At 38.3% G+C, this 16,362-nt stretch overlaps 2 protein-coding genes across 3 annotated transcripts in view; one reads left to right on the top strand and one right to left on the bottom strand.

Annotated features, from left to right (window-relative positions):
• The window catches only part of LOC101719875 (NXPE family member 2), a 29,467-nt gene extending 25,099 nt beyond the window's left edge, over positions 1 to 4,368 (bottom strand). The window contains exons 1-2 of one of the 2 annotated variants that reach the window (XM_004856628.4): positions 2,619 to 4,368; positions 1,566 to 1,671 (exon numbers count right to left, since the gene is read on the bottom strand). In XM_004856628.4, coding sequence (XP_004856685.2) covers positions 1,566 to 1,671; positions 2,619 to 2,644 — 132 coding nt within the window. In that variant the 5' untranslated portion in view covers positions 2,645 to 4,368. The remainder of the gene's footprint in view (positions 1 to 1,565; positions 1,672 to 2,618) is intronic. The other variant, XM_004856629.4, reaches the window with a different exon arrangement.
• A 4,577-nt stretch (positions 4,369 to 8,945) lies between these two features.
• LOC101718947 (NXPE family member 4) overlaps positions 8,946 to 16,362 on the top strand; it is a 75,001-nt gene continuing 67,584 nt past the window's right edge. Inside the window, exon 1 of the mRNA XM_021237831.2 lies at positions 8,946 to 9,061. The gene's annotated coding sequence lies outside the window, so the exon portion shown is untranslated. The remainder of the gene's footprint in view (positions 9,062 to 16,362) is intronic.

The raw sequence follows: 16,362 nt of genomic DNA, 5'->3' as shown, positions 1-16,362 counted from the left end.
AATGTTCATGGAGGCAGATCTTTCAGTACATGTAGCTCTTTGTTCCTGAACCTTCTCAGACTTCTGAGGGTATTCATAGGGCAAATCAACTTCTTGCTCAACTTAAATATAACCACATCTTTCCTTTCCTACTTTATACTTTTTTATTAGCTTTTTTTCATAAGAATTTTGATATATTCAAGTGTCTCCCATATTGAAGAAAGAAAATCTTTGAGGTCCCTAATCTCCTATCAACTAAATGTATTGAGTTCTCTTCCAGCCCTTTTCTCAGTTACTCTCCTACCATTCACTTTTCAGCCTAGTACTTATTCTGGTCCACAGGGTTTCATCATTAACAGCTTTTCCTTCTCACACTACAGCACAAACAAAGAAATGTCTTAGACTCCAAGCCTTCAACTGCCGTTTGTATTCTAATGCTCCTAAATCTACTTTTCTAAGCCAGGTCTATTTTAGTCTCAGATTTGTATATTCAACAGTATTCTGAAGCAATATCACTCATTTGGATGACTTTAAAAACCTCAAACCTAGACTTTTCAGATATAAATTTATCCTTTATTCTCCAAAACTATTTTTCCTACTCTTGTATATACTTCAATAAATGGAATCACCAGCCATGCACTTGTACAAACCTGGAGTGTAATGCCTGGTTAACCTAAGCCAACTCTTCAGCCTCCCTTAGTGAATCATTCTTGTTGTCAACTCTCTCTTGAATTCATTGACTTTTCCCCTTCTCGTTTCAGGTCATCATTACTTACCACCTAGAATAAATGACTGAATAGTCTTTATTTACTTAGTTACTGATTTTAATTATTATTAATTAATAAGTTTACCAGTTATTTATTTAGCATCTACTGCATGCCAGACATTGTTCTGAGCACTTCAAATATGCCAGCAAATAAACACATGCTAAAATCCTTGCCCTCCTTGAGGTCACCATGTACTGGAACAAGATAGACAGTGATCAATGAACCTTATAGATTAGTACATTATATAGTATGTAGTAGGAAGTAAAAAGCACTGTTGCAAAAAAAAAAAAAAGAAAGAAAGAAGTGAAGTCAAACAGAGTAAGAAGAATGCTAAGAAGTTGGAGTGGGATTGCTTCTAATATTAAATAAAGATGACATCTAAGCAAAGATCTACTTGGTGTTTGGGAGGAGGAAAAGCTAGGAGCGTGATCAGTTAAGAAAAACTGCAGGAAGTGAAAATCCAAGAAACAGTAACTGAACTACACAAAGAATTGTGTTAAAACCCTGTGAAGAAGGCAGAAAACTAAAACAGAGGTTTAGCTGGATTAAAGTCCCGAGTGGCTAGGAAGGAGAAAACCTTGAGGCAGGGTGCTAAGTAGTGCCGGGGGCACAGAGACAGCCTCAAATCCCTCTGCACTAAAAAACAATAATAGCATGAATACTGTCAAATGGGTTAATACTGAACAGAGACCCCTTACCCACAATCTTCTGGTAAGATAACATGCTTTTAACTTTTGTTTCTGGCTGAGGTGAAGTGAAACATTCAAAAGAAGACACTGTCACTTTCTATGAGACTCTTAAAAAGAAAACAATGCCTACCTTTGTGTGGTCTTTTGAAGCCAAGTAAATGAGCCAGAAAACTAAAATAAATATCACCATCAGCAATAATTTGCGAACTATGGCATTTGGAAACAAAGTGAGTATCCTAGGAGAGAGAATAGGAGAAATAAACACACACTCGGTCAATCAACATGAAATAGCTCCGTGTACTCTGGTTCCCCCTCGGTAGCATCCAGAAGAGGGTGATGGTCCCTCAGTGTTCAGAAAGTCCCTTTATATGTTCCTTTAGAAATCAGGAACAAAGCACTTCCCTGAGGCAGGGAACAAAACGAGCTGAAGGATTCCTGGTTTCTGCCTTTCAGGTTACTTCTTCAAGTTTGGGATCACATCAAGTCTCTGAGCCTTTTCTCACATCCAGGATTCAGTGCGATCAGCAAGGGTTTAGTCATTGTTTATTGGAAGAAATACGTTTGTCCTGGTGCCCTGCAATAAATCTCAGTCTCTAAATTTCACACACGGCACACATGCACACCCACACACATTGGACAGCATCCTCCTCTGGTCTTAGCTACCTCCAGAGGCTTAGTTATAAATCTCCCATTTATTTTTGTGGACAGCTTGCTTCCACATCAGGTTTTTATGTCCTCATGCCGAAATAGCTGATAAACAGCTCCCAAAAGAGCAATGCTTATAGTATTTAGAAAAGCTCAGTGTTAGTGGTCAAAATTTTACTTTTACTTTTCATACTCAGAATCCCAAAAGTATGTGACGAAGAGGTAAATTATGCCCATATTCCTCAAACGTTTTTGATTGGACTTACAAGGGGAAAAAAAAAAATCAAATCCCAATTCAGGACCTAAGAACAAGCAAAAAGCATACTCATGAAATGATACTTATTGTATGAAATGCACTGTGATATTTTCTAGTTATTCTACTTTATTCCCTTGTTTTTCATTTTAAAGTACATTCCATTCCCAAATAAAATTATTTTACTATTCCCATCATGCTGCCATATGCAGCACTGTTTAGTCCATGGTTCTCCCTCCTGTCCCTGCCATTAAAGCCTACCAGTACGAATTAGAAGGTACATACCTATGGACGCATGTCTTCTCCATCATATTCTTATATTCTCCCACAGCAGTTACAGCAGTCCAGAGAGTCTCCTTGATTAAAGTAGTCTTTACATTTATTCCAGGCTTGCAGTTTCCCTGTAAGCTTCATTGATCAAAGGAATGCAATTCATGGCCACAGCATGTCAGCTGGTATCACAGATCTCCTTTTCAGTGACCTGTTCCTGCTTATCCCACAGAGCCAGAAGAAAGAAGCCAGGAGGACCCTCTGAAGTTTGCTTTTAGAGAATGGACATCTACGGACAAGGCAAGGTCAGTAACCTCTGGGTGAAGATTTGCATGTTTATATAAAGAGTCCACTTCACTTGCTCACACCTTTGTTTGGCTGCCGTGATGATTATTCAGTCACTTCCAAGATAGCAGAAGGAGAACCTCAAAAACTTTAAACAAAGAAAACAGAAACTCTTTTCCACAGCTTTAGAATGCCTAAGAATTAATTGCTGACTCTTCTTGGTATTTGGAGTGCTTTCTTTGTAAACTTCTCTCTCTTGCTCTAAATCACTGTGTATACAAAAATGATGATTTAAATTGAATCTCAGGCCATAAGGGGAGTAGTCCTAGTCTACATCTCTCTGCAACTTGCAAAAAATAAGAGAGAATACAAAAGAGCAAACTCAGTGGATGTCGGGATCCGGTGGCCTACAAGGAGTTAATGCAACTGGTGGAGAATAGGAAGTGTGCGGGGCGAAATTCTAAGTACTGACTTGTGGGGAGCCAAGGGTTAATTACAATATTAAAGACACATTGCAAGTGAAAATAAGCCGGGGGCGAGGATTGTTAAGAACAGCACAAGGACACGGAGATAGGGTAAGGAAAACACGGGACTGTCTCAAGGCCTGGAGAATCTCCAGATGTGCCTTATGTAAGATGTTTTCTATTCTTGAGTACTATATAAGAGAATAATAAAGTCAATAAAGTTGCTCGGAACTTTCATGAGCCTCCCGTTTCTTGTCTTTCTCTTTCATCCTCACACCCCCACTCGGAAGCTGTTCGACTGCTGTGGCTGGACCGCGGCAAGTGGACATTAGTGTCATGTCATTAAAGTTATTAAGTTGCCACAGAGCAGCTTGCAGCAAGGGGATCTGCTGCTATTATGTGACACAAGCCATGTTCTATATGGCTTGTTCTGCAGAAGGGTCTGTAGATCTAAATGTGTCTGTATACAGACATAGACAATAGACATCTAAATTTAGATATGTACATATACACATGTGTGTTTCATGTATACTCAGATATGTGTATATGTAAATACATATAATATTGTGTTTGCTTCTATTCCAGTTCCTCCAGGCACATGCCCATATAACTGTGTAAATATTGTGACTACAATCACAACATGTTGGAAATTAACAAAAGTTCATTAGATAATTTTCAAAGCAATTTAATAAAAGAAAAGGGCTACAAATCCTGTGAATTCTTCCCTCCTGCTTATAAGGCACGTTCCTCTCCTGTCCCGGCCCGCGGGTAAGTCAACGGAGACCCTAGAGGGGGAGCGAGGATGAGAGGGGACAGGGGACACGAGAGATGGAGACAAGACAGGTTTCTGATCAAGTCTCGTTTATTGCAGAAGCTGTTACAACATATATACCGTAGGGCTAGAGGGGAGGAGCAAGAGGAGGGTACTGGGGCTACTTCCTTGTTGCCGGGTAGATTTGCAGCAGGCCCGGATATGTCCGTAAAAGGCACTCAAGAGTTCTAGCGGGGGGGCAAGGCCCCCCACACTCTCCACTGCCATATACTACACACAATATTATGAGATTACAGTCAGGTACCACATGACATTATTCCAATCAATGACAGACTGCACAGAACGTTGCTTTCATAAGATTATATTGCCTAGTGAAAGACTAAATTTAGATTGAATGAACATGGTGCTGCTATAGACCAGCAGCAAAATACTGTCTGTCCAGGACCTAGAATCAGGACAAGAAAAACAATTTAGTGAAGAAGAAAAAAAAGAAAGACAAAACAGTTCTCTGGGAATCAAGAAAGAGCCAACAAAAAAAACCTAGAAACTACAGCGATAATTCAGAGAAAAGAACAAACCAGTTTGGAACACTGAACTTGGCTCCAAAGGAGGAAGGGTCCTGTCTCTGCTAAAACAAAGTAAGCCAGGAGAGAGTCAACAACTCTAGGGAAAAGCCACAGACCAGGACAGTAATACTAGCCCCAAGAAAAGCCTGCAGTAGTTATAAACTGGTAAAACAGGGCCGGGAATTTAGCTCAGTGGTGCTATGCCTGCCTCACAAGTGCAAGGGCCTGACATCAATCCCTGGCATCAAAAAAAACTTTTACCAGGCATAGTGGCACAAACCTGCAATCCCAGCACTTGGGAGGCTGAGGCAGGAGGATCACCAAAAGTTCGAGGCCAGTCTGGACCAGATAGTGAGTTCAGGGCCAGCCTGAACTACAAAGGGAGACCCTGACTCAAAAAACAAAAAAACCCCATAAACTGGAAAAACATCATGATGTTTTAGTCTGAAAGTAACTCTTTCCACATGGCAGAACAGAGTTAGAGAGGAAACCTAGCATAGCACCCACCACATTTGAGAGTGTTTCATCAGAAGCCATTTTGGGAACTGGTTAATTGTTTAAGGCTGAGCTATAGAACAGCTACAGAATGACTATACTTTAAGGTTTCTGGGGTCAGCCTACCACAGTGACTGGGTGGGAGACAGCCACAAAGGACAGACAGAGAGGGTTGGGTTAGATACAGAGCCCCTGGGAAGTTTAAACTCAGGCTAGGAGGAACATGGTTGTCTTTTTCTCTGCAGTGAGAAGCCAAGGGGGTTGTATATGGTTTCAGAGTGCCTTGGGTCTGAAAGTGCTGGGATTAAATGCAGTGTACTGCTTGACACAAACCCTCCCCAACCCACTGCCTACTTTGAGCACAGAACTCAGTGGTCTGCTTATCTTCCAACCTGCCAACGTGATCAGAGATAAATCTTGACTTGGATGGTTGCCACAGTCTGAGCTATATGAGAAAAGTGACTTTTGCACCAGGGTGTAGGACAGTACCCATAAACCCACATATCATAAAGCTCGGTGGAGCAGGCAGTAACTTGAAGTCCAAGGAAACTGGAAATGGCTGGAGAGAATACAGCTCCAGGGCAGAAAGCACTGATCAATCATGCCCAACAGGAAAGGTAGGGCAGGACTTGGCATTCACACACAAAATGTGAGTATGGAAACAAAATAGGACTTACTAGTGACTCACTATTCCTCCCCCAAAATATGAAAGAAAAAGAAGAAAAAAGTAACAGGCAACAAAAAAAAAAAAGAAAAAAGTTCTCATACCCCAAGAAAACCAATGAAGAAAAAGAGAAATAAATCCAAACAATTCCTCCATGTTTTTAAATGAGTATTTTTTTTCCAGGATCTGCACTACCAGATACATATCCAACATACATTTAGTATGCCCAGGAAATATCTGCATTCCCATGTTCATTGCAGCATAATAGCCAAGATATGGAAACAATTTAAGTGTCCAACAACAGATTAATAAAGAAATTGTGATATATATGGTGGGATCTTGTTCACCCTTTAAAAAGAAAGAAATCTTGTCATTTACAATAACATGTATGGACCTAGAGAACATTGTGCTGAGTGAAATGGGCCAAACACAGAAAGACAAATACTGCATGATCTCACTTACATCATGTGGAATATAAAAACATCAAATTCATAGAAGTAGGCAGTAGAATAGTGGTTGCTAGGAGCAGGTTGAGGAGAGGAGAGAAATGGGGGTCAGAGGATCCAATGCTTCAGTTACAATGAATAATGTTAGAGATTTGTTTATACTACAATGGAATAGTACCCTACTGGGTAAACTTACCACAGTTCCTGTATCCATTTATCTATTGAGGGACATGGAGGACACTTTTGAGCTTACCTATGATGAATTGTGTTGCTATAAACATGGACAGTTTCAGGAAGATACCTAGAAGTAAAATTGTGGGGTAATATAATAGTTCTGATTTTAATTTTTTTGAGGAAACTCCATACTACTTTCCATAAACGCTGTACTAATTTACAATCCCAAGAACAATGCATAAGGTCTCCTTTTGTTCCCATCTTATGCAACACTTATCTTTTCCCTTTCTTATAATAATGATTATAACACACTCCAACAAGTTTACTTTGTATGACGTAAGTAGGTACCCTTGATTTCTTTTGGCTATCATTTGCACAGAATTGAACTAATGTGAGTTTTTTGGAGGCAGCATATAATTGAGTCTTATCGTCAAGCTTTTCAGTCATTCCTGGTCTTTTGATTAGAAAATTTAATCCACTTATACTTACATTCAAAGTAATTATTGATGAAAATTTACTACTACCATTTTGTTTACTGTGTTCTGTTTTGTAGTGGCTTCATTTCATTATTATACTCTTACTATCCTCCTGTGTGAGCCTTGAACTCACTAAATAGCCTAGGTTGGGCTCAAACTAGCAAGCCTCCTACCCCAGCCTCCCAAATGCTGGGATTACAAATGTGCACCACCACACCCAGCTTTAGTTTGATGATTTTTTGTAGAGAAATGCTTTGATTCTTTTCTCTATTTCTTGTGAATCTTCTGAATTTTTTTCTTTGTGGTTACCATGAGGTTTACATAAAATATCTTATGGTGATAGCACACCATTTTATACTGATACTAACTTAACTTTGACAACATACAACTGCAGTCCTAAATTCTGGAAGCTTTCCCCCCAATAAAAGTAAGTGAAATCACTGGCCCCATAAGCTCTAACAAATATGCACACTGTTAGACCCTTCATAATTATTGCAACCACCTATAGCATAGTAAGATAAATGCTTTGTACTCCCAAATATACAATTATAATTAACTCATATTGGTTTTATATTTTTCCCTTTTTGGAGTTTTAAAATTTTTATTGGTACATTTTAGATATACATAATGATAACATTTATCATAGGGAGTTTATACCTGTACATGAGATATCTTGGTTCTTTTTTTCTCATTCCCCTGCCCTCTTCAACTCTCCTTTCCCACCTTATGGAAACAAAGGTTTCATAATATTGCCAGCTTCATGTAACAGACAAAGAGACCAGGACACAGAGAGGGGCTACAAAACTGACACAAGATCACAAGGTCAGTAACTGAGCCTCATGGGTGGATCTCCAGCCTGAACTGCATGAGCCAATTATGTATGATTAAAGTCTTACTATATTTCTCTGAGGATCTATTTATTTCCTTATAATTTTCTCCCTAGTCTTCAAATTTCATATTCTCTATTGATCTATCTTCAAATTTGCTGATTCTGTCACTGTCAGTTCAAATCTCCTGTTAAGCACACCTACCTATATCCTTAGATGGTTAGTTTTTAAAATGTAATTTCTATAGTAAATATAGTTTCTATTTTTTTATTGATAATGTTTTTAAGAAAATATTGTCATCATACCTTCCGTTACTTTTTTAACCAGGGCTTCTGTTAGTTCCTTGAACATGTTTTAATGGTTGCCTTGAAGGTTTTGTCTGACTTGGTCTGATTTCAGCTTCTCAGAGACAGCTTACATTCCCTGCTTTTTTCCTGTTTATGGGTCACATTTACCTATTTCTTTCTTTGAGAATCTCATCATTTTTGTCGAAAGCTGTACATTTCAGATGACATTTTATAGCAACTTTATATACTTTTCTTGTTTGCTTATTCATTTAATATAATTTAGCTTGACTATTTTAGTAAAGCCTACTTCTCATAGAATGTTTAGTCTCTGATGTTACTCAGAAGGTATGCCTTGGACATGAACACAATCATCTTAGGATAACAGAGGTTTTACCAGGGCTCCCTTTGTTCCAGAGGGCTCTGCTAAGTGTCTCTTTGTGTGATTTTCTCTGGTAAATGAGCTGGTCTTTTGTTTCCCTTGTGGCTCTCAAGGTGTTACTAGCCTCTTTTAATTGCCTAAAACCACTACCTTTATTGTTTTTGACACTTTCTTTAGTATTGAACTTACCCTCAGTCTGCTTCAAAGGAGTCAGTTCTCTTGGGAAAATATTTGGAGCATTCTAATCTTATGTTCTGCCTCTAGTCCTGAGCAAAACTTCTGCTGTTGTTCCAGAACTGAAGATGAAGATAGACACAGTGGCACATTTCTTTTAATGTGACAACCCAACTTTACACATATGTCTTTTTGGCTTTCCTCTCTTAGTCAGGGAGCTAAAGTCAGGGGTGATTGGAGTCCTGTTTTCTCAGCCTGTCACATCTGGACTAGTGCCTCATCCTGTTTTATCTGGAATAATGCCTATAAGTAGGAGCTGTGTAGAGAACCACACAGACTGAGGATTTCTTGGCCATTCCTGGCTAGAATAGAGCTTCTGCCACATAGAACTGGTGAGGATGAGAATGCTGATGCTCTGACCCTACTGGAGAGATTCTCTTGACTGAGAGGTGAGGAAGCCCTGTGCTCCTGATTGCACCCGCCAGAGTGCAGCTTCTGTCATGCTAGCTGAAGGGCTGGGGGTGCAGGGGAAGCATGTAGTGGCTCAATTGCCATTGACTTGCTGTTCTTATGGGAATTTACAAGACTTTCCTTTAAAAATGTTTATTCATTTGCTGTATGCCCTTAAGGTTTGAGCATGGAAATTTACTATTTGGTTTGAGCATAGAAATTTACTGAGTTCTGATTCAGATCAGCCTCATTCCAGCTGCAATGAGGCCACCATTCCTCATGGTTACTACTCCATGGAGCTGCAAGGGACATGTGAGCAACTCCAAGTTAAAAGCTTAACTTGTAAGCTTTCAATGATTCATTTTTTTGTTTTACCCAATTTCAGTACTGTTTCTTAAACAAATGCGGTTCAATTTGTTGCATATTTTTGTTTACTTTCCAGATTTCTGAAATGTTTGTTTTCTAAGTAATTTAATCCAGTTGTTTTGATGGGAAAATATTTACCAGGATTCTTATTCCACCTTTCCAACCCTAATGTCCATTACAGGCTATTTATTAATATTTTATGAAGAAAATATAAAGACAAATTATAGTCTCTGTCCGCTGCTGTTCTCTTTTCTCAAGTGCTTTGACCAAATCCTAGCTTCCTTTATGGCTGTTTCTTTGGAGAACCCTGAGTAACATGGTCCTCTCTAGCAGGAACAGGAAGGAATGTTCTAGGATCAGGCGAGTTGGCACTATAGAGATGAGCCACAGTTTGAATTAAATGGAATCCTTTGTTTTCATAGCTGGCGTTCTAGAGTGGCTCGTGACAAAAAGACTCTGGACAAAGCAAAGGCAGGTCCTTTTAAGGGCTCTTCTATTTAGGGAAGGCTCAGGGAGAGGGGTAGCACAAACAGAATTTCACAGGAGCAGAACTTTGCTAAATCAGTGAGGGTCAGGGGCAGTTTCGCACAGTTTAGTCACAACAAAGTATCACAAAGGTGGAGGGTCTTCTGTTTACAAGATAGTAAAGATAACATAGTTGCAGACTGCTCTACCAAAAGGTCACAAAGATAACATATAGCTGTAGACTCACACAGGGTGCAGTGGTCTGTTATACATTAACTGAGGGAACTCCCAAGGGGGAGTGGAAGGGGAAGGTGACCACCCCGAAACTTTCCACAAATGGAGTCAAGTACACAAATGGAACAGGAAGCAAACAGTGAAGAGCAGTCCCCTATCTTCTTTCTTCAGCCTTAAAGTTGTATACAGTGCCTCTTAATGACAGATCCCAATGAAAAACTAGATGTAGTGCACAATGTCCCAGCCCCAGAATCACAAAGCTAAATATAGAAAAGTAGTTTGGAGTTGAGAGACAATAGCTTAATAAGAAAACTACTATCTCCCTACCTAGTGGTACTTAAACATCATTTCTATGAATACTTCCTGATCAAGGCTGGGATTCCCTCCCTGTGTAACTACAGAACCTCAACCTTCTCTTTATCACAGAATTCATTATAATTTTTGTGTTTGCCTATTTTTGTGTATGTACTGTATTTCTAAAGTCAAGAACCGGGTATTTTATTTTTGTATCCTCTATTTGGTAGTTATCAGCTTCTGTGTAAGTTAGTGGTTTAAAACATTTGTTGCCTCACAGTTTGTGTGGTTGAGAATTCAAGATTGGCTTAGCTGCCCCGGGTAGCTCTGGCTCAGGATCTGTAATGAGGTTACTCTCAAGATGGTAGCTGGAGATGCATTCATCATCTGAAGGCTTGACTGGAGCTAGATCCACTCTCAAGATGGTTCGCTCAGATTGCTGCTGTCAGGGAGTCTAATTCTTTGCTGGCTATTGGCAAAAGATCTCTGTTCCTCATTATATGGAACTCTCCTTGGACTGCTTGACTGTCTTCACTACGTTGCAACTAGCTTCCCCCAAACAAGCAATCCAAGAGAAAAAAAAGTGAGGAAAACGCAATCCCTTTTATGATCAACTAGTAATATGCCATCACTTCTACCAAGTGTTGGAAGCATGTTAGAAGCAAGTCAAACCCAGCCTCACCCAAGAGGAGGGGAATTAGACTCCACACTGTGGAAGGAGGAGTATCAGAGAATATATGAACATCTTTTTGTAGCATGTTTTAATTAATGAGTGATATCCAAATGAATTAACATTTAGAATTATATTACATCAGAATTAAGCTTCAGGTCAATATTTTAGAAGAAATGTGTATAGTTATTAACTATAATTGTATTTATTAAGAAACCCTTTTTTATATTTAATCTACTTAGTGTTTTTATGTTCACTGTTTCCTGATTTGTAAAGTGAAAAGAATGAATTAGAAATGTTCAGAAAGATTCTTTCAAGTCTAGAAAAGGAAAAGCAGTTCCTTCACTTTCTGTCAATCAAGATATAGATCTTCATGTAAATAGCTTTGAATACTTAGATAACGCACTGAACCATCTGGTCATCATAGCACAGGTCAATCAACACTGGAAAAGCTAATAGATCCTCAATAAAGTTTTACTGAATAAATGAAAGAATAAATAGGGATACACTCTGAGGGTGAGAACTTATATGTTCTTTAATATTAAACTCTGTGTTTCTGAGCACTGTGGGTGTGGATATGATATTGTGTAGGTGTGTTTTATATATAAATAGTTTACATAGAGGTGTGTACAGTGCTTCCTTTGGTAATTCTCCCAATTATAATTAAAATAAGAATTTAGTTCAAAGGCCATAATTATAAGGAACACACAAATACACTGAGGGTATTCAAGACAAGCTGATACTGTAAGCTTATAAAAGTTTATTATATGCATACACCAGTGATTTGAGTCTGTAAAGCCTCTAGAAATTATGTGCTGAAATAATGCCTTTTTTTCAGATGGAGAACCAAAGTACAGATTGATTTTATGATTTAAGGACATATAGCTTATTAAACAAAAAAATTTAGGATGGAACAAGCCTCTTGATCATCAGTCCAGTGAATTTCAGTTATACCGTTATAACATTTTGGGGGGAAATAGGGGAGAAAAAGAAATATCTTTTGGTTAAAATTTCACAGATAAAAACATTTTAAAACAAATTAGGGCCTGACATGAAGGCATATGCCGATAATTCCAGCAGTCTGGGAGGCTGAGGCAGAAAAATTGCAAGTTCAAGCCCAGCCTGAGTGGCTTAGTAACTTAGTGAGACTGTCTCAAAATTAAAAATCAAAAAAGACTTGGGAAGTTAGCTCACTGTGAAAACTCTTGGTTCAATCCTCAATACCAGAAAAAAAAAGTGATCTGGGTATACACATTATTAAATTTTGATAACAATCAAATTGAGTTACTTTTAAGGTAAAAAATTTCCCCGCTTCAAAATGAAGAGCAACTATGGAGCTAAGAGCCTTTCAGTCCAAAAGGCCTGGGCACTGGCCACAGACTAGCAAGGAATCCTGTCAAAGTGGAAGTGCTACTATATGTCCAGAAAGGTGATGATTAAATAGGAATGAAACTACTCCCAGGGAGCAAAGATGTATAGATGTCATGAAAGCAAAGAGGAGAACATTAGGAGGGAGAGAGGGCCAGTGGAAAGGGTGGACTGGCAACCTAAAGATGTGGAAGGAGTTTCAGAAGCCTGGAAAATCCACACTAGGACTAAAGAAGCCTGAGTGGGAAATTTCTCATGAGAAGTAAGATAGTGTGGAAAAAGTAGACAGTGGAATCAGGAAGTTGTAGATTCAACTCCTGGCCCTGCCACTAGCTTGGTCTCCTCACTTCTAAACTAAAAATTATAATAACTGCATAAAGCTTTGAGGTGGACATAAACATTTTGTGGCAAGCCAAGATCCTAGCACATTGTAAATGTTCCATAAATGGTAGCTGCCTTAGTTACTTTTCTCATTGATGAGACAAAATATCTGACACACAAAGTTAAAGAAGGAAAAGTGTATTTGGCTCACAGTTGTGGAAGTTTCAGTCCATAGTTGGCTGACTCCAAGGTAGGGTGGGATAGCAAAGGGGCATGGCAGGGGAGAAACAGTCCATGTCAGGCAGAAGGCAGCAAAGCACCAAGCAACAAGTGACAAGCAGTGACCATCTTTCTGTCCATTATATCCTATCCAGGTTACAGACCCAGGGTGGGGCACCCTTAATCCTAGCATTGCACCTAAGTCAATCCCAGCATCACATCATTGATCCCAAGCATCACATACCCTAGATCCAGCCACCTCCAAAAAGCCCCACCTATGACTACGTGAGGCTTTGGGGAACATCTAGACACAAACAATAACAGTAGCTTTAGTTAGTCAAAGCTGTGGTATGTAGGGAGATCAGCTCCAAGGAGGAATTTCTAGCCTACATAATCTGAGACTTTTTCTGAATCTCTGGATTCTGACCCTGACTTTGCCACCTACACACTCTGTCCTTCTGATGCCAGATTATAAATTCTTTTAACATGCTGACATGTCTTCCACCTACACTGACCATAGTAATCAGTTATGGCTGTCCGAGTCCTGTCCTGCTGACACTTGATGTTACCTGTGTGGGCTTCAGAGAAGTAGTTCATGTATTTCAAAAGATATAGATCTCTCTGCATGCTTTGAGGCCTTCAGATTTTTCAAACTCTTTTATTTATTTATTTATTCATTCATTTATTTATTTATTTATTTATTTATTGGGGGGTTGAGATAGGGTTCATTATATACTTCAGACTATCCTTGAATTCATTGTGTAGCCCAGGCTGCCCTCAAACTCATGGTAGTTCTCCTGTCTCAGCCTCCTGGGTGCTGGGATTAAAAGTGTGAACCACCACACCCAACTTGAAAACTCTTCATTTTTAGTACTGACATATTTTTTTTTTAATTTTTTTTTCTCATTAAGTTTATTGGTACATTTTCAGTATAAAATACAGTTACATTCATCATTGGGATCTTGTACCTTTACAGAGTATCTTGGTTCTTATTTTTTTCCCCTTCCCTTGCCCTCCTTTCACCCCCTCAACCCTTCCCTATTTGCAAAGACCTTGTTTCCGGTTTTTTTCCACTTCTCATACTTTTTCCTTTCCCTTTTTTTCCCTTCCCCTTCACAATTCTCCTGCTCCTTTTCTTCCTGTTACACAATATCAGTTATACATTTTTTAAATTACAATATTAAGATCTAGGAGACATTACCACAGATTCTACAGAATTTAAAAGGATACAGAAAGCATATTACAAAAATCTTTTTTGAAATAAATTTGACAACTTCTAAGAAGTACCTTGGAAGACAAATTAATGAAACTAACTCTGGAGGAAATATAAAATTTGAATAGCACCTATTAAGGAAAGTATATTCCTAGCTTGAAAACCTACCCATATGACAACAACAGGCTCATATACATTTTAACTGATACATTATATCAAACAATTAAAGCAGAAAAAAGAAGGAACACTTCTCCCCTCATTTTAGGAACTCAACATTGTGCTAATCCTAAAACTGGATAAAGATAATAGAAGAAAAAGTATGAACATAGATAGAAATTTGTTTAATGAAGCAAACTATTGGAAGTCAGATCTGGCAGGATATAGAAAGTGGTTTTGTTATAGGGATGGCAGTGTTGGTTCGGCACTGGAAGATCCACCCCCAAAAGTCATCATTTTAACAGAGGAAAGGAAAAAGCCATATGATCCTGTCACTAGTTGGAGAAAAAGTATTGGACTAAATTCTACAGCTGTTCATGGTAAAAGCTATCAGGAGACTAGAAGTAGAACAGAACCTTCTCAACAGATTAAAGACATGTACTCCATGCTTCCAGCGAGAATGCCTTATATAAATGGAGAAGATACAATGCTTTCTCCTTAAGGTGGGGAACAAGGGCAGATATGCTTACTCTTTATCTGTCCATTAAACTTTGAAACCTAGTCCCCACCAAAATAGCCTGGCAATAAAATGACACAACTAGGATAGGATTGGCATGGCAGAAGCAAAATCTTTATATGTAGATGAAATGATCATCTACAGAGAAAATACTAAGAAATCTCTAGGAGCCCCTAGAACTTGTACTTGAATTTAGCAGGATTAGAAAACACAAGGTATATATAAAAATTCAGGTCTGTGTATACTTGCTATAAATGAAGAACTGGATATTGAAATTTAAAAGTTATGAAGGAGTACAAAGGACCTAGAAAAGTTCAAAACAAAAACAAAAACAATGTTGGAAGACATTTAGTACCTAATTTTAAGACTTCTTCTAAAGCTAGAGTAATCAAGGCAGTGTTGGTGTGAGGAAAGACATATAGATCATTGGAATAAAACAGAGAATCTAGAAATAGAACCACACATATATGGTCCACTGAGTTTTGAAAGATTATTTAACATTAGCATTTTATAGAATATAAACTCAATTCAAGAGCCGAGGAAGAGATAGTGTTTTCAGCAAATGGCACTAGAACACCTGGTATCCGTATATAAAAAATTAACCTCCACCCTTTTTTGCCATACATGAAAATAACTTGAAGGGATCTATGAACCTAAATAAGAAAGCCTAAAAGTATAAAACATTAAGAAGAAATTATAAGGGAAAATATTTATGAATTCAGGGTAGGCAAGAGCTAGCTAGGATACAAAAAACATGATGTATAAAAGAAAAAAACTGATAGATGAGATTCCATCAAAATTTAGAACTTTAAATGACATCTTTAAAATGAAAAATAGTCCTTAAACAGAACATATTTACAATACATATAACCTAGGACCAGAATATATAAAGAACTCTTAGAGCTCATTAATAGACAACCCAATTAAACTGTAGATGTAAGAAGATGATAAATAGCCAGTATAGCACAAGGAATGGTGTGCAACTCTAGAATCAGAAAAATACTAATCAGTACAATAATAAGATTGAATTATACACTCATTAGGGAGATGAAGTTAAAAGTTTTAAAAGCCATGTCATGACTTTTTCTTTTTGTTGGATTCTCCCCCTTTGCGTTTAATTTGTCACACCCAGTGGATTCATTCTGCTGGGTTTCCTGGGGTTGTGATCCTCAATGTCTGTTCCTAGGGTATTGTCTAAAATTTTTTGGAGTGCTGGTTTGGTATTCGTGAAGTTCCTGAGGTGCTCTTTATCATGAAAGTATCTTATTTCTCCATCAATTTTGAAAGATAGTTTTGCAGGATACATCAATCTGGGTTGGAGGCTGTTTTCCTTTAGGGCTTGAAATACATCACTCCAAGATCTTCTTGCCTTGAGGGTTTGCATTGAGTAGTCTGCTGTTATTTTGATGGGCTTTCCTTTGTATGTGATTTGTTTCTTTTCTCTCACTGCTTGTAGAATTTTGCTCTTCTGTAGGAT

This window comes from Heterocephalus glaber, unplaced genomic scaffold (genome assembly GCF_053883595.1).
Source record: "Heterocephalus glaber isolate CG9 unplaced genomic scaffold, H.glaber_assembly_v1.0 deba00001429, whole genome shotgun sequence".
NCBI lineage: Eukaryota > Metazoa > Chordata > Mammalia > Rodentia > Bathyergidae > Heterocephalus > Heterocephalus glaber.
Note: the sequence above shows the minus strand (reverse complement) of the source record. Positions and strands in the feature narration are given on the sequence as shown.